Source organism: Palaemon carinicauda, chromosome 20 (assembly GCF_036898095.1).
Source record: "Palaemon carinicauda isolate YSFRI2023 chromosome 20, ASM3689809v2, whole genome shotgun sequence".
NCBI classification, from domain to species: Eukaryota; Metazoa; Arthropoda; class Malacostraca; order Decapoda; family Palaemonidae; genus Palaemon; species Palaemon carinicauda.
In genome coordinates this window covers 115,851,271-115,869,983 of record NC_090744.1, presented here as the reverse complement: position 1 = coordinate 115,869,983, position 18,713 = coordinate 115,851,271, and the positions used below count along the sequence as shown (strand labels likewise).

Sequence of the window (18,713 nt, the reverse complement as noted above, 5' to 3'; positions counted from 1 at the left end):
ATATTTCGGCAGGTGAGTTGTCAAACAAGTCTCGAGAAGCTCCCATACAATGAAAAACGTGATTGCTTAGCTTGGTGGAATAGACAAGCTAATGGAAATATAAATCTTCTAAATGGTTTACTTCAAACACTTTCTTTGCGTACATCACCTCAAGTGGTACGTTTCACAAAACTCATCCCTTTACCCCCATGGACGTACTGGTACGTTTCACAAAACTCATCCCTTTACCCCCATGGAGGTACTGGTACGTTTCACAAAACTCATCCCTTTACCCCCAATGGACGTACTGGTACATTTCACAAAACTCATCCCTTTACCCCCATGGACGTACTGGTACGTCCTTGCAAAACACTGCTATTTACATTTTTTTTTTCATATTTTTGATAACTTTATAAGAAACTTCAGGCATTTTCCAAAAGAATGAGACCAACGTGACCTCTCTATGACAAAAATTAAGGCTGTTACAGTAATTTAAAAAATATATATTGCAAAATGTGCTTGAAAAAAAGAAAACCCCTGGGGGTTAAGGGTTGGAAAGTTCCAAATAGCCTTGGGGTAAAAGGATTAATCTATTCAATAATTTCACTATTAACCCTTTTACCCCCAGGCTATTTGGAAATTTCCAACCCTTAACCCCCAGGGGGTTATTTTTTTCCCAGCACATTTTGCAGTATATTATTTTTAAATTGCTCTAACATCCTTAATTTTTGTCATAGAGAGGTCAGGTTGGTCTCATTCTCTTGGAAAATGCCTGAATTTTCTCAAAAAATTATCAAAAATATGAAAAAAAAAAAATTTATAGCATTTTTTTTGCAAGGACGTACCGGTACGTCCATGGGGGTAAAGGGATGGCTTTTGTGAAACGTACCAGTACGTCCTTTGGGGGTAAAAGGGTTAAGAATGTTTTAATGATGAAAATGGCAATTCTAATAAAATCTTTATCTCTAAACTCTGGTTTTGAGCAGCTAAAGTGACTGCACAAGAGAGCCATAATGGAAAATTAAAACTTGAAATTAGTGCCTGTCAAAAAGTGCCAATGAAAAGGAAAATGTATTTCAAGCCATTAAATATCAATGAATGAATTTATTTAGAATTTTATGGCAGTTTACAAGTTTAATTCTAATATACTTACATCAAAACGTTTTCATGTTTGAGCTTATAGTCCATTTTTTTTATCGAGGCAGATGTGCACCGACTCGCAGCGGTGCCCTTTTAGCTCGGAAAAGTTTCCTGATCGCTGATTGGTTAGAATTATCTCGTCCAACATATCAGCGTTCAGGAAACTTTTCCGAGCTAAGAGGGCACCGTTGCGAGTCGGTGCACATCTGCATCGCTAAAAGAAATTGACTATAGTTATAAATGATTTGAAGAAAAAAAAAAACTGCTAGATCATAGCTGTAAGTCTCATTGAACCCATTATCCCTAAAAAGTCCTGTATTTGGATACACGCTGCCTTCGGCAATATTTGAGTAGTTATTATGATTTGTATTATTATCATTACTCTATTGTTATTTTCTATAGTGAGTACACAGGGGAAAAGTATTATGAACATGCTAATTATGTCTCCACAGATTAAATTTATTATATATTTATATATGAGTCTTTCAGTCGAGAAACATGCCAAGCGCCATTTTTAAAAAGTGTCAGAAATCCCGATTGAAAATTGCCAATTTTCAATCGCGAATTATTCGGTAAATATAATAGCTAGGAGTTTCATATTTGTTATAAATAGTAGCAAATTTTATATTTATAACAAATATGAAACTCCTAGCTATTATATTTACCGAGTAATTCGCGATTGAAAATTGGCAATTTTCAATCGCGATTTCTGACACTTTTTAAAAATGGCGCTTGGCATGTTTCTCGACTGAAAGACTCGTATATGATTGATTTTGATGATTTTGTAATTTCCCCAGGCTTGGCGGGCTTTTAGGAAACTACAACTATGAGCCCTCAGATGACTTTGTTGGTCCTGATAGATCTCGCGCTCGACATCCAGCAGAACTTGGGAGAATGTGGGCGGTTTCTTTAGAATCATGCTACCAGGTAAGGCCAAGCTTGGATCCAATCAACCCAGCATATACAACTAAGGGAATAAAACTTTATTGCGGTGAAACGTTGCTTAACTCTTGAATGTTAGCGCAGAATACGCTGCGTACAACTAATGGAATTAAGATTTCATTGCGGCCGAGTGAAACGTTGCTTGACTCTTGAATGTTAGCGCAGAATACGCTGCGTACAACTAAGGGAATTAAGATTTCATTGCGGCCGAGTGAAACGTTGCTTGACTCTTGAATGTTAGCGCAGAATACGCTGCGTACAACTAAGGGAATTAAGATTTCATTGCGGCCGAGTGAAACGTTGCTTGACTCTTGAATGTTAGCGCGGAATACGCTGCGTACAACTAAGGGAATTAAAATTTCATTGCGGCCGAGTGAAACGTTGCTTAACTCTTGAATGTTAGCGCGGAATACGCTGCGTACAACTAGTGGAATTAAATCATTGCAGCCGAGTGAAACGTTGCTTAACTCTTGAATGTTAGCGCGGAATACGCTGCGTACAACTAGTGGAATTAAAATTTCATTGCGGCCGAGTGAAACTGTGCTTAACTCTTGAATGTTAGCGCGGAATACGCTGCGTACAACTAGTGGAATTAAAAATTCACTGCGGCCGAGTGAAACTGTGCTTAACTCTTGAATGTTAGCGCGGAATACGCTGCGTACAACTAGTGGAATTAAAAATTCACTGCGGCCGAGTGAAACTGTGCTTAACTCTTGAATGTTAGCGCGGAATACGCTGCGTACAACTAGTGGAATTAAAAATTCACTGCGGCCGAGTGAAACGTTGCTTAACTCTTGAATGTTAGCGCAGAATACGCTGCGTACAACTAGTGGAATTAAAAATTCACTGCGGCCGAGTGAAACGTTGCTTAACTCTTGAATGTTAGCGCAGAATACGCTGCGTACAACTAGTGGAATTAAAAATTCACTGCGGCCGAGTGAAACGTTGCTTAACTCTTGAATGTTAGCGCAGAATACGCTGCGTACAACTAGTGGAATTAAAAATTCACTGCGGCCGAGTGAAACGTTGCTTAACTCTTGAATGTTAGCGCAGAATACGCTGCGTACAACTAGTGGAATTAAAATTTCACTGCGGCCGAGTGAAACGTTGCTTAACTCTTGAATGTTAGCGCAGAATACGCTGCGTACAACTAGTGGAATTAAAATTTCACTGCGGCCGAGTGAAACGTTGCTTAACTCTTGAATGTTAGCGCAGAATACGCTGCGTACAACTAGTGGAATTAAAATTTCACTGCGGCCGAGTGAAACGTTGCTTAACTCTTGAATGTTAGCGCAGAATACGCTGCGTACAACTAGTGGAATTAAAATTTCACTGCGGCCGAGTGAAACGTTGCTTAACTCTTGAATGTTAGCGCAGAATACGCTGCGTACAACTAGTGGAATTAAAATTTCACTGCGGCCGAGTGAAACGTTGCTTAACTCTTGAATGTTAGCGCAGAATACGCTGCGTACAACTAGTGGAATTAAAATTTCACTGCGGCCGAGTGAAACGTTGCTTAACTCTTGAATGTTAGCGCAGAATACGCTGCGTACAACTAGTGGAATTAAAATTTCACTGCGGCCGAGTGAAACGTTGCTTAACTCTTGAATGTTAGCGCAGAATACGCTGCGTACAACTAGTGGAATTAAAATTTCACTGCGGCCGAGTGAAACGTTGCTTAACTCTTGAATGTTAGCGCAGAATACGCTGCGTACAACTAGTGGAATTAAAATTTCACTGCGGCCGAGTGAAACGTTGCTTAACTCTTGAATGTTAGCGCAGAATACGCTGCGTACAACTAGTGGAATTAAAATTTCACTGCGGCCGAGTGAAACGTTGCTTAACTCTTGAATGTTAGCGCAGAATACGCTGCGTACAACTAGTGGAATTAAAATTTCACTGCGGCCGAGTGAAAATACGCTGCGTACAACTAGTGGAATTAAAATTTCATTGCGGCCGAGTGAAACGTTGCTTAACTCTTGCATGTTAGCGCGGAATACGCTGCGTACAACTAGTGGAATTAAAAATTCACTGCGGCCGAGTGAAACTGTGCTTAACTCTTGAATGTTAGCGCAGAATACGCTGCGTACAACTAGTGGAATTAAAATTTCACTGCGGCCGAGTGAAACGTTGCTTAACTCTTGAATGTTAGCGCAGAATACGCTGCGTACAACTAGTGGAATTAATGAGGCCGAGTGAAACGTTGCTTAACTCTTGAATGTTAGCGCAGAATACGCTGCGTACAACTAGTGGAATTAATGAGGCCGAGTGAAACGTTGCTCAACTCTTGAATGTTAGCGCAGAATACGCTGCGTACAACTAATGGAATTGAGATTTCATTGCGGCCGAGTGAAACGTTGCTCAACTCTTGAATGTTAGCGCAGAATACGCTGCGTACAACTAATGGAATTGAGATTTCATTGCGGCCGAGTGAAACGTTGCTCAACTCTTGAATGTTAGCGCAGAATACGCTGCGTACAACTAATGGAATTGAGATTTCATTGCGGCCGAGTGAAACGTTGCTCAACTCTTGTATGTTAGCGCAGAATACGCTGCGTACAACTAATGAAATTAGGCGGCCGAGTGAAACGTTGCTTAACTCTTGAATGTTAGCGCAGAATACGCTGTGTAATATCCTAAAATACCTTAGAATATATACAACAGATAGATCTCTTAGGTCCTGTAGTGTGTAGGGTATCCTGGTGTGAAAGGACCACGAAGACAGCCCTTATAGTAAATTAAATAAATGCTTACCTAGGCTCTTGCGAATCTCTCCTATTTTTGTCTGAAGAGATTCGGGCGTGTCATTGAATCATAAAAAAATACTCCTTTTGTGTCCTAATAGATTTATAGAATATTAGTTATTAGTCACTAAAGAACTGTAGTTTACTCTTAAGTTTATTTATTGATGAGTTTATGGTGTACAGTAACCTAGATACATTAAGGATTTGTAGCTACTCGTATATCAGGACATGTTTTTACCCTTTTCCATCTTATTTGCTTCATCATCATCTTCTACGCCTATTGACGCAGGCCTCGGTTGGATTTTGCCAATCGTCTCAAGATTTTTAATCAATACTTCTCCATTCATCATCTACTTCACGCTTCATAGTCCTCAGCCATGTAGTCCGGGGTCTTCCAACTCTTCTAGTGCCTTGTTGAGTCCGGTTAAAAGTTTGTTCAACTAATCTCTCTTGGGGAGTGCGAAGAGCATGACCAAACCATCTCCATCTACCTCTCACCATGTATTTCAATTTATTTCTCTACTATTCTTCATTAAATTTACTGTATTCTAACCCCCTTTTAAAAAGCATTGTCAGTAATATTCATTCAGTCCATTTCACGTTACATTTGTAATTAATTCAGTGTTAAATTTACACTTATTTTTTTATGAATGTTACAAGATGAATAGTTTTTTATTTCATCATTATCTAACTAACCCACTTAATCAGTGACCTCTGATCAACCTCCTCTTACTTGACATTGATATTTTTCTTGTTTCCTTTTGCTTCAGTTTATTGTTTCTCTATATGCTGCTGTTTTGAAAATATTTTTCTCATTTCTGTTTTATTATTCCTTTTCTTGATTTTCTCTTTTCTTTTGTTTTTAATTTTCTTGTTTCCATCTTTGCCGTTGTATTATTGTTCTTTTTTGTTTCTCGCTTTGATGTTGATTTCTTCTTGTGCTGTTTCATTCTTTAGTATGTTTTAGGTACACCTTTAAAGTTCCTCCTTGATTTGATTTCTTCTTCTTTGTCTGCATCCTTTCCCACTTCCATGTGGGGTCGATGTTTCTGGCCAGCGTTCTCCATCTACCTCTGCCCCACACTTCATCACCGGTTAATCCCTTTGATCGAAGGTCATCCTTGATACAGTCCATCCACCTATGCTTTGGTCTCCCTCTCCTTCTCATTCCCTGTACCTCCATTTCCATCACTCTCCTCCCAATATACTGTTCATCTCTTCTCATGACATGACCATACCACCTCAGTCTACTTTCTTGGATCTTATCTGATAGTTCTCTAACTCCTGACATGACCATACCACCTCAGTCTACTTTCTTGGATCTTATCTGATAGTTCTCTAACTCCTGACATGACCATACCACCTCAGTCTACTTTCTTGGATCTTATCTGATTGTTCTCTAACTCCTGACATGACCATACCACCTCAGTCTACTTCCTTGGATCTTATCTAATCGTTCTCTAACTCCTGTGATTTGTCCGCAGGGAAACCAGATCATCAACGTGAAGGACCTAACAGCTGCCGAAGACGTTGATTCGTGCTGGCGTCTTTTCCTGTCATCCTCCAGTCCGTTCAGCAGCTGTTTCTACAGAGTTGATCCAAGGCCCTACTTCGAGCACTGCATCAAGGGCCAAAACCAACCAGATTTTGGGAAAAATGTCGAGAAGTCTCCGTGCGATGCCGTGGCTTCTTACCGCACGCAATGTTCCAGCATCGGGATACACATCTCTAATGTAGAGGAGTGCCAGGGTAAGAGATAAACGCTTCTTGTCAGACGCTTCTTGTCAGAGTAACAAAGAAGAGTCTTTTGCTAAACCTGTTCCTCACAAATGCTGAAACTGTCTTCCAAATATTAATTTTCCTTTCCTTTGTACCATGAAGTTGAAATTTTCAAACTTAATTGAAGTAAATATTTTAGACATATTGACATGACACTACCACTAATATATTGTATATTTCCAAAACTTTCCCGACAAACTTTGATCGTAAACATCTATATAAAGTATTTTCCTAACATTTTAATAATCAACTTTAGCTGTTAATAAAACAATACAGTACCTGTATACTATACAGTATACAAACTTCTGTATGCATATGTAAATGAGGACCAAAGTAATGCAAAAAAATATTTTGATATATTTGTAATTTATTACATAACTTGTTGCTCAAAATTAAGTTGAATATCAAATCTGTCTATCCCAGTGGTTCCCAAACTATCTTACCTGACGCCTCCTTTTTGCTACCAGTAGACCCGTACGCCCCCCACTCCTCTCTTTTTTTTTATATTATGAAATGATTCTTACATTTATTTCTTAGCATTGTACAGGAAAACAGATTTCTGTTTGTATTATATTTTAATAATGGAAGCCACTCAAACAAATAATAGTACATTCCAGTAACTAAAAACGAAACATTTGGTTCAAAGTGAGCGAGAAAAAGTTTGAACATTAGCAAAATTGAGTTGAAATTTCAAGAATAGATAATTTGAAAACATGGCATATAATATTTGGAAATACTTATGAGACTAAGCACAATTTCTGGTCAAATTTAGTGAGATGGATTCATGTATGTAATGACATATATTTGTTCTTTTAATGATTTTATTCTATTAAACAAGTAATTTCGAGCAGATGACTTCACGCCCCCCTTGTATCAGCCTCACGCCCCCCTAGTGGGGCGCGCCCCCCAGTTTGGGAACCACTGGTCTTTCCCGAATTGCTGTTTTCTTCATTGGTTAAATTCATACAAAAGTTGAAGTATCTTAAGCTCAGCTTAGCTCAGGATAAGGATAGGGAACTGGGGAATATGGGAGAGAGGAAGAGTACCGCTGGATAAAATCCAGTTTATAACCGGAGGCAGGTACTAGGGATGGGAAGGAATAAGGAAAAGGGAGAAAGGGAAGTACAGGAGAAGAGTAAAAGAGAGGGGCAGACCCTCTTGCGATGTTAGGTAACATGAGTCGCCACCTCAAAGTGCAGGTGACTAAATTCGAGAAAAGACAAGCAGGGAGAGGAAGGGTTTTTTGGTTCACGCAATGTCTAGCCCTGTTGCAGGAGTGTCTGTCTGGACACTATTTTGATAGTTAAAGAAAGTTATGATGGTTGAAAATTTATGATGTTTATCTTAAGCTATTAACCCTTTTACCCCCAAAGGACGTACTGGTACGTTTCACAAAACTCATCCCTTTACCAAAATGCTATAAAAAATTTTTTTTTCGTATTTTTGATAATTTTTTTGAGAAAATTCAGGCATTTTCCAAGAGAATGAGACCAACCTGACCTCTCTATGACAAAAATTAAGGCTGTTAGAGCAATTTAAAAAATATATACTGCAAAATGTGCTGGGGAAAAAATAACCCCTTGGGGGTTAAGGGTTGGTAATTTCCAAAGAGCCTGGGGGTAAAAGGGTTAATGTTCCAATTTGCCACATTTGTCAAGACTGCAGTCATACTGTACTTTCAGCTACAGATGTCATCAATTCCTATATATAGTTTAGTGTAATATTATTTGACAAGATGAAGTGTTAAAGTTTGTGTTTGGTTATGCGATAAATTCAAACATGGTAATTGGAAATACATACTTACATTCTATACAAAACAGATGTGATTATAATTAATCTTCAAATTTTCAATATTAAACTTACCCGATAATCATGTAGCTGTCAACTCCGTTGCCCGACAGAATTCTATGGAGGGATACGCCAGCTATCACAATACTAGAAGGGGGTGTATTTACCAGCGCCACCTGTGGCCAGGTACTCAAGTACTTCTTGTTGACACCTCCTCAATTATTCCTCTGTCGTGCTTCCGGCAAGACGTTCTGGGATACGCTTATGTTCTTGGAGTATTTTCACGACTTTGGTGAAGTATTTCTCTTTGATTTCGGCTGTCGCTTTACTGGAAACTTCTATATTAGCTTAGTTAGCTTTTGGAATTAATTTGATTAATTATGGTGACGAGAGAGTATGAACTCTCGTTCACCTTTCAATGGCCGACCCTTCCCTTAGACGGAAGTGTTGGTGTCTAAGAGAGTATAGACTCTCTTTCTTAATTTTGCTTAACAAAAGTTATAGATTTATTTTATATCTCTCCGCCTCTTATAGGCCTCTTCGATTAACTTCCTTTTATTATAAACTCATTAAAAGTAATTTTTATATTTGTTTATATTCGACCTTCCTAATAGTAGGCGGTCTTTTACCGAAGTTAATAAACTTTGAGCCCGTCATTTCGGTTTTACCTGTTAACATATTATGCTATTTCCGCCACAGAGTTTGAAAGATTTTCTTTGACAGTCTCGTACTGTTTTCAAAGTTGAACTAACGTTTTGTTTTGTCTCTGCAGTTGTTGACGTTCAGAACGTTCAACTTGCACTCTATCGTTACGATAGAGAAAGAATGTTCACGGTTTCACGTTGCAGTAAGAGTAACCGTGTCTAGCGTTTTGTTCATTCTTTCTTAACTTAATGGTTTTGATCCTAATAAAGGAACTTTTCAGTTTTTTCCTTTAACAATAATATGTTTTAACGATATATATGATTGGGCTCTTCTCTCAGGTTCTAAGTCAAGAGAGAGAGAGAGAGAGAGAGATAGAGACGGAGGGAGAAAGAGGATAAACGTTTCATTCAAGCCTGCCAGGCGTACGAGTAACGTCGTTATCGTTTTTTGCTCTTCTCCCTAGTCTCTTTAGGGGAAGAAACTAAACGTTTCTAGAGTGATCTAGTGTTTAGTCTCTTTCCAACCACTGAATTATCTTTCATTAGATTTTTCTGTTACATTGTAATTCTGTTTTCGCAATTACTAACTTTGAGAAAGGATAGAATTGCGTATTTCAGGTACAAACCACTTAAAGTTTCGAGTTCAGTGAAATAAGTGCAAACAGAAATCAAAGTGATTAGTGCGTGAGGGTACTTTTGTGCGCGCCAGTCGTCCTCCCAGTCCGGGACCTCTTGCAAGCTCCCAAGCCCAGGGGAGAAGCAATGTCGAAGGGCATAAGGGTTCAGCAGGCCTTGATCGGCGCACAGAAGTATTCTCGGTGGTTGTGGGCGTGTCTTACCGAGACCGTCACTCCCACCCGCAGACGATTGAGCCCTTATTTTGCTCGTCTGCAGAAGAGATTAGGGGAGAAAATAAAGGCAGAGTAACGCTGGTCTCAGGTCTCAAGACCTCTTAAACGTTAAGTCCAGACCTATGCCAGACGTACGAAGTTAAAGTTCACAAGCCGAATGCAGTCATTGGGTTAGCTCTGACTCTCCTCAGTCATCAGTTGATTACACTCCGCCTAAGAGGAGTAAGGTTCTGCCACAACAGATCTCTGCTGTTAAGGCTTTACCTCAGCAGAACTTAGTGTCTGCCGACCCCAAGTTAACTCTACTTTAGTCCATACAGTCACAACTTTCGGTCTTGATGCGTGAGTGTCGGGCTGAGAGTGTTGCGCCTCCGCCTCCGCCTACACTCCCCCCCGCCTATGATCGCTCCACCTGATCACAGTACCACCTGCCAGGCGTACGATGTTGTGAACTCTACTACAGTCCATGCAAGCACAGCTTTCTGACTTGATGCGTGAGTGTCGGGCTGAGAGTGTTGCTCCTCCGCCTCCGCCTACACTCCCTCCACCTACACTCGCTCCGCCTGATCACAGTACCATCTGCCAGGCGTACGATGTTGTGGACTCTACTACAGTCCATGCAAGCACAGCTTTCGGACTTGATGCGTGAGTGTCGGGCTGAGAGTGTTGCTCCTCCGCCTCCGCCTACACTCCCTCCACCTACACTCGCTCCGCCTGATCGCAGTACCACCTGCCAGCAGTTCCACCTGCCAGGCGTACGATGTTGAGCCACGTGCTGAGTTTGCTGTTCCCTGTGGTGTTCAGCCTCCGCCTTCCTTAAGGCAACCTTTACATTGGGATCAGGAGGATTATACCTCTCTTCCTCCGCCTCCACTTGCTGCTCCACCAGTGATGCAACACTCGGTTGAGGTACAACAACCTCTCCCGTCCATGAGTCAGTCTCCTCAGCTCTTGCTGCAGCGAGCTCAACCCTCCACAAGGCAAGCACCACAACACCTTAGCCTTGCGCCTCAGGAGCCTCAGCTTGCGAGACATTTACCTTGTTCTGCGCAGCCTCTTCCTCATCGCGCTCCGCTCACACCACAGGAACTGGAACTTGCTACTCCGCTTCCGCCAACCGCTTAGCAAGCGCAACCCTTGGGTTCAACCACTCATGCTAGGAGTCAGCCTCCTCCACCCATGCGCCTTCCTTCTGCTTGTCTTTTATTCAGCCTTTGCAGACTGAGCCTCAGGTGTTCCCTCATCGGAGTCTTGAAGAGGAAACCACAACTATTGTTGTTCCAGCTCGTTCTGACTCTGCTGTTCAGCATACCTTACCTCCATTTTCATACCATGGTTTAAACCCCATGCAAGCATGCATAAAGCACTCTAGCACTGGTCATGGAATTTCTGAGAAATGTTAAACGCCATGCACACGCTCTGCTTTCCTTACAGCAGGCTCTGCTTACAGCAGGCTCTGCTTACTACATGCTCAGCATTCAGCATGCTCTGCATTCAGCATGCTCTGCATACAACATGCTCTGCATACAGCATGCTCTGCATTCAGCATGCTCTGCATACAACATGCTCTACATACAGCATGCTCTGCATACAGCATACTCTGCATACATCATGCTCTGCATACCTTACCGCATGCTTCTCAACACATCTTGGGTTGTTGCCAACTCACTAGACTGTCAAGCAGTTTCATAACGTTGCCTTCTAGTCTGCTGCTTTTGCACCAGTGAACCCTCACTCAGAGAACTTAGCTTTTCTAGGATAAGGTCCCTGTAGATGAGAAAGTTCTTTTCTCCCTCCTTCTGATATTCCCTTGAGGACTCTGTCATTTGGAGGGAGCCTTTAGCTGCATAACCTCTTATGGACTTTTATTTAAGCATAACATGCTTACAGGGAAGGTAATGGTTCCACTTCAGCCGCTAATCCCGTCTGTTACCACACCTGCTCCCATAGACCTTGAGCTGTGTTGCATGACATGCAGTCCAAGCTTAGTCCTTGTTAGAGGATTTTTTGTTTACGGAGTCAATGTGTCACGGGGAAGACGTTCAACAACCAACAGAAGGGACTTGTTGTGACGCAGTGCGGCAACCTCAGCAACCCGTTAAGGAGTTGTCTGTACGACCCAGACAGTCTAGACAGATTCGGGTTGTCACTGTACTTCCTCGCTTGCCCATGATTGACAGTTTACAGACTGTGCAGCAGTATCATGATCTTGTGTCCGGCTCCGTCAGACGACTGGCTTTTAAGAGCTCCCACAAGTCGTCGCTGTCTGGAGATTTTCAAATGGACTATGGATCTGACCAAGGAACTGGGCCTCCTGGTCAATTTTGAGGAGTCTCAGCTCGTTCCATCCCAGACCATTGTCTCCTTGGGTATGGATCTTCAGAGTCGAGCTTTTCGGACTTGTCCGTCGGCCCCAAGGATCTTCCAAGCCCTAGAATGCATCCAGAGCATGCTGAGAAGGAACCGATGCTTAGTCAGGCAGTGGATGAGTCTAACAGGGACACTTTCATCGCTGGCCCTGTTCATCGAGTTAGGGAGACTCCACCTCCGCCCCCTTCAGTATCATCTAGCTGCTCACTGGATAAAGGACATGACGCTAGAGACGGGCTCAGTTCCTGTTTCCGAAGAGATGAGGTCTACTCTAACGTGGTGGAAGAACAGCATTCTTCTCAAGGAAGGTCTACCATTGGCTGTTCAGACCCCCGACCACCGTCTCTTCTCGGACGCATCGGACACGGGCTGGGGTGCGACACTGGACGGACAGGAATGCTCGGGAACATGGAATCAGGAGCAAAGGACACTTCACATCTATTGCAAGGAGTTGTTGGCAGTTCATCTGGCCTTGATAAACTTCAAGTCCCTCCAGCTTAACAAGGTGGTGGAGGTGAACTCCGACTACACCACAGCCTTGGCTTACATCTCCAAGCAGGGAGGGACTCATTCGAGGAAGTTGTTCGAGATCGCAAGGGACCTCCTCATTTGGTCAAAAGATCGAAAGCTCACGCTGGTAACGAGGCTCATTCAGGGCGATATGAATGTCATGGCAGATCGCCTCAGCCGGAAGGGTCAGGTCTTCCCCACAGAGTGGACCCTTCACAAGAATGTTTGCAGCAGACTTTGGGCCCTGTGGGGTCAGCCAACCATAGATCTATTCGCTACCTCGATGACCAAGAGGCTCCTCTTGTATTGTTCTCCGATTCCAGACCCAGCAGCAGTTCGCGTGGATGCCTTTCTGCTGGATTGGTCCCATCTCGACCTGTATGCATTCCCGCCGTTCAAGATTGTCAACAGGGTACTTCAGAAGTTCGCCTCTCACAAAGGGACACGGCTGACGTTGGTTGCTCCCCTCTGGCCCGCGAGAGAATGGTTCACCGAGGTACTGCAATGGCTGGTCGACGTTCCCAGGACTCTTCCTCCTAGAGTGGACCTTCTGCGTCAACCTCACGTAAAGAAGGTACACCCAAACCTCCACGCTCTTCGTCTGACTGCCTTCAGACTATCGAAAGACTCTCAAGAGCTAGAGGCTTTTCGAAGAAGGCAGCCAGAGCGATTGCCAGAGCAAGGACGACATCCACTCTCAGAGTCTATCAGTCTTAATGGGAAGTCTTCCGAAGCTGGTGCAAGGCCAATGCAGTTTCCTCAACCAGTACCACTGTAACCCAGATTGCTGACTTCCTGTTACATCTAAGGAACGTAAGATCCCTATCAGCTCCTACGATCAAGGGTTACAGAAGTATGTTGGCAGCGGTTTTCCGCCACAGAGGCTTGGATCTTTCCTCCAACAAAGATCTACAGGACCTCCTTAGGTCTTTTGAGACCTCAAAGGAACGTCGGTTGTCCACTCCAGGCTGGAATCTAGACGTGGTCCTAAGGTTCCTAATGTCATCAGGATTTGAACCGCTCCAATCAGCCTCTTTTAAGGACCTCACATTAAAAACTCTTTTCCTCGTGTGCTTAGCAACAGGTAAAAGAGTAAGTGAGATCCACGCCTTCAGCAGGAACATAGGTTTCACATCTGAAACGGCTACATGTTCCTTGCAGCTCGGTTTTTTGGCTAAAAACGAGCTTCCTTCCCGTCCTTGGCCTAAGTCGTTCGAGATCCCAAGCCTGTCCAACATGGTGGGGAACGAACTGAAGAGAGTACTTTGCCCAGTTAGAGCTCTTAAGTACTATCTAAGAAGGTCAAAACCATTACGAGGACAATCAGAAGCCTTATGGTGTGCTATCAAGAAGCCTTCTCTACCAATGTCTAAGAACTCAGTTTCTTACTACATCAGGCTTCTGATTAGAGAAGCAAATTCTCATCTGAAGGAAGAAGACCTTGCTTTGCTGAAGGTAAGGACACATGAAGTGAGAGCTGTGGCTACTTCAGTGGCCTTCAAACAGAACCGTTCTCTGCAGAGTGTTATGGATGCAACCTATTGGAGAAGCAAGTCAGTGTTCGCATCATTCTATCTCAAAGATGTCCAGTCTCTTTACGAGTACTGCTACACCCTGGGTCCATTCGTAGCAACGAATGCAGTAGTAGGCGAGGGCTCAGCCACTACATTCCCATAATCCCATAACTTTTTAACCTTTCTCTTGAATACTTTTTATGGGTTGTACGGTCGGCTAAGAAGCCTTCCACATCCTTGTTGATTTGGCGGGTGGTCAATTCTTTCTTGAGAAGCGCCAAGGTTAAAGGTTGTGATGAGGTCCTTTAGTATGGGTTGCAGCCCTGTATACTTTAGCACCTTTGAGTTGATTCAGCCTCCCAAGAGGAACGCTGCGCTCAGTAAGGAAGACGATCTTATTAAAGGCAGAGTAACGGTTCAAGTCGACTTCCTTACCAGGTACTTATTATTTCATTGTTATTGTGGATAACTGATTATATGAAATACGGGATACTTAGCTATCCTTTAGTCTTGTACACTGGTTTTTCACCCACCCCCCTGGGTGTGAATCAGCTACATGATTATCGGGTAAGTTTAATATTGAAAAATGTTATTTTTATTAATAAAATAAATTTTTGAATATACTTACCCGATAATCATGATTTAATCGACCCTCCCTTCCTCCCCATAGAGAACCAGTGGACCGAGGAATAATTGAGGAGGTGTCAACAAGAAGTACTTGAGTACCTGGCCACAGGTGGCGCTGGTAAATACACCCCCTTCTAGTATTGTGATAGCTGGCGTATCCCTCCATAGAATTCTGTCGGGCAACGGAGTTGACAGCTACATGATTATCGGGTAAGTATATTCAAAAATTTATTTTATTAATAAAAATAACATTTTTAGATTAATTATTAACCAAAGTTCTATGTTCATATACTTCTTTATCTGCATCTTTTCCCACTTCTATGTGGGGTCGATGTTTCTGGCCAGCGTTCTCCATCTACCTCTGTCCCACACTTCATCACCGGTTAATCCCTTTGATCGAAGGTCATCCTTGATACAGTCCATCCACCTTCGCTTTGGTCTCCCTCTCCTTCTCATTCCCTGTACCTCCATTTCCATCACTCTCCTCCAAATTTAATGTTCATCTCTTCTCTAATACTTTTTATCTACCTTCATGAGATTGATTAACAAAAACATACCTCTACACTTATTGCGTTTTAGTGCCGAACAAGTGTAGAGGTGTTTTTTTGTTTGTTAATCCATCTCATGAAGGTTGATAGAAAGTATTAGAAAGAATATGAACATAACACTTTGGTTAATAATTAATCTCAAACAAATTTAAAGATTAATTCCAATCATATCTGTTTTATATACTGTACAATGTAAATGTATTTCCAATTATCATGTTTAGCAAATCTATTGAACTGGATAGATGGGAATGAAGGTAACTCGCTGGGCATTCTACCCCATGAAGGTTTAAGAGGTTGATGATGATATAACTTCCGAATTAACCCTTTTACCCCCAAAGGACGTACTGGTACGTTTCACAAAAGTCATCCCTTTACCCCCATGGACGTACCGGTACGTCCTTGCAAAAAAATGCTATAAAATTTTTTTTTTTATATTTTTTTATAATTTTTTGAGAAAATTCAGGCATTTTCCAAGAGAATGAGACCAACCTGACCTCTCTATGACAAAAATTAAGGCTGTTAGAGCAATTTAAAAAAAAAAATATACTGCAAAATGTGCTGGGAAAAAAATAACCCCCTGGGGGGTTAAGGGTTGGAAATTTCCAAATAGCCTGGGGGTTAAAGAGGTTGATGATAATATAACTTCCGAATTAAGGAACTTTGCATACTGTAGAATGCTTTATTGTGCATTGGAGATATCAAGTTTAAACATACAATTCACTTTCAGAATGTGAAATCTTTGACTTATTATTTTCTGAATCATTTGACCTTCTGTTATTGAAGATATCTTGTCATCCTTTCAGAAGGGTAATCTATTCATGTCTCTTTTACATATGGGCAGCTTTGTGGGTATACTGTATAAGAAGTTTTATTAATTAACCCTTTTACCCCTAGGCTATTTGGAAATTTCCAACCCTTAACCGCGAGGGGTTAATTTTTTTCAAGCACATTTAGCAGTATATTTTTTTCAAATTGCTCTAACAGCCTTAATTTTTGTCATAGAGAGGTCAGGTTGGTCTCATTCTCTTGGGAAAATGTCTGAAGTTTCTCAAAAAATTATCAAAAATATGCAAAAAAAATTTAAATAGTTTTTTGCAAGAACGTACCAGTACGTCCATGGGGGTAAAGGGATGAGTTTTGTGAAACGTACCAGTACGTCCTTTGGGGGTAAAAGGGTTAACACCTACAAAGATTAATGTATCTCAACTTGCATGAGTTAGATTAAGCTTCCATCCAAATTATCATTTATTATAATAATTTTCTTATTGTTGTTTTATATCTTTCATGTTTCCAGAGGGTGCCAGTAGCACCTGTAAAGTTTTCGGCGACTCAGTTCCCATCGGCTGGAATACAACGTTCCGAGGGAGCACAGCAGGATTTGCGGATATTGCTCTAGTTGTTGAAGTTGCCAACTGCAACAAGCAGAGGGACGTGGTGTCCTTACTAGACTTCCTTCATCTAGAATTCCAAAAGAAAGAATTTGGTAGGCTTTGAAGACTGTCTTTTCTTATTACTGTAATCATATTTTGCCTTTTTTTTCATTGGGGAAAGTGAGTCCTTGGAGAAAAAGGAGAGGGAAAGAATTTGCCATATCTTTTATTTTATTTTGACATTTGATCTGTTTTAGCGCTTGCAGTTTATCAACAGCAGATTATTCCTAGTTTCACTGCCTTTTGTTATTGCTAAACAAAACCTTTTCAGAATTGTATATTCAATTCATGTCTTTTTTTGTATTGTTATCTCTTCTGAATCCCCTACTGCTGCTACCTCCGCGGTTGAATCCCTTGTTAGGCTGGGAGGAACGTAGAGAGTAGAGGTCCCCTTTATGTTTTTGTTTCTTTGTTGATGTCGGCTACCCCCCAAAATTGGGGGAAGTGCCATGGTATATGTATGTATGTATGATCTCTTCTACATTATAATTTTCATTGAGTCATATACTGTCCCTTTAAATAATAAAGAACCTAATTTCCTTACTCACTTTAGATCTGAAGTAAAATATAAATTAGAAAATGACTTGCTGATAATGATTATTTGTTTTGTCTTTGTCAATAAACTATGACGTTGCCCTCTAGCTTTTGCCCAATCAATTTCTTAATGAAACACGGTAATTTTTTTCTTTCCAGTGGATGTACGATACTCTTTGGTTGTCAATGATCCCGACGCCATAGATATCTCCACACCCTTCACCACCGTAGTGGAAATGGCGTCAAAGCTTCGATCGCTGAAAATGACTGGACCACCGACATCCGATGGAGGCGTTGATGCCCTCATTACTGCCGCTAAGAAGCTTCAGTGAGTTGAAATTCACCATAAGATATTGCATTAATTATTTTGCCCGCAAAAATAAACGATATCGTACAAATGTTACAATTCGTCATCAGTTACTCAAGAATTATAATCAATCTTTATGGCACTACCCTAGATAAACCTAATAGTGAAAACTTGAAATATATTTCAGATATTTGGTTTAGGATCTGACAGTTTTACCAATCTGATAGGTAACAGTCATGTAATTTTTTCAAGACCGAATTAAACATTTATGATAACCTATCGGAACTACTTCTTTGTCTGCATCTTTTCCCACTTTTATGGGGGGTCGATGTTTCTGGCCAGCGTTCTCCATCTACCTCTGTCCCACACTTCATCACCGGTTAATCCCTTTGATCGAAGGTCATCCTTGATACAGTCCATCCACCTTCGCTTTTATGATACCCTATTGGAACGCAAAGTAAAATTTACCCTGCTTAATTTTGTAGTTTACCGTTTGTTATTTTATTTAGCTGCTCAAAATGTAATAGCACTCGGACAAACTTGTCCTCACTCCACTTAAACCCACTCGATTGTAATCTGCTTTTGCAAAGATAGTGTCTTACAGTATTTGCAATATTATTATTATTATTACTTGCTAAGCTACAACCCTAGTTAGAAAAGCGGGATGCTATAAGCCCAGGGGCTCCAACAGGGAAAATAGCTCAGTGAAGAAATGAAACAATGAAAAATAAAATATTCTAAGAAGAGCAACAAGATTAAAATAAACATCTCCTATATAAACTATAAAAACTTTAACAAACCAAGAGGAAGAGAAATAAGATGGAATAGTGTGCCCAAGTGTTCCCTCAAGCAAGAGACCAAACACCTGCCTTTAACCCTTTTACCCCCAAAGGACGTACTGGTACGTTTCACAAAACTCATCCCTTTACCCCCATGGACGTACCGGTACGTCCTTGCACATAAATGCTATAAATTTTCTTTTTTCATATTTTTGATAATTTTTTGA

At 41.3% G+C, this 18,713-nt stretch overlaps 1 protein-coding gene across 1 annotated transcript in view; it reads left to right on the top strand.

The window, feature by feature from the left end:
• LOC137660094 (uncharacterized) overlaps positions 1-18,713 on the top strand; it is a 128,242-nt gene that overhangs the window by 91,736 nt on the left and 17,793 nt on the right. The window contains 5 exon segments of the mRNA XM_068394812.1: positions 1-12; positions 1,917-2,046; positions 6,290-6,554; positions 16,731-16,919; positions 17,560-17,728. The exon segment at positions 1-12 is cut by the window's left edge and continues 98 nt beyond it. Of these exon segments, the coding sequence (XP_068250913.1) occupies positions 1-12; positions 1,917-2,046; positions 6,290-6,554; positions 16,731-16,919; positions 17,560-17,728 (765 nt within the window).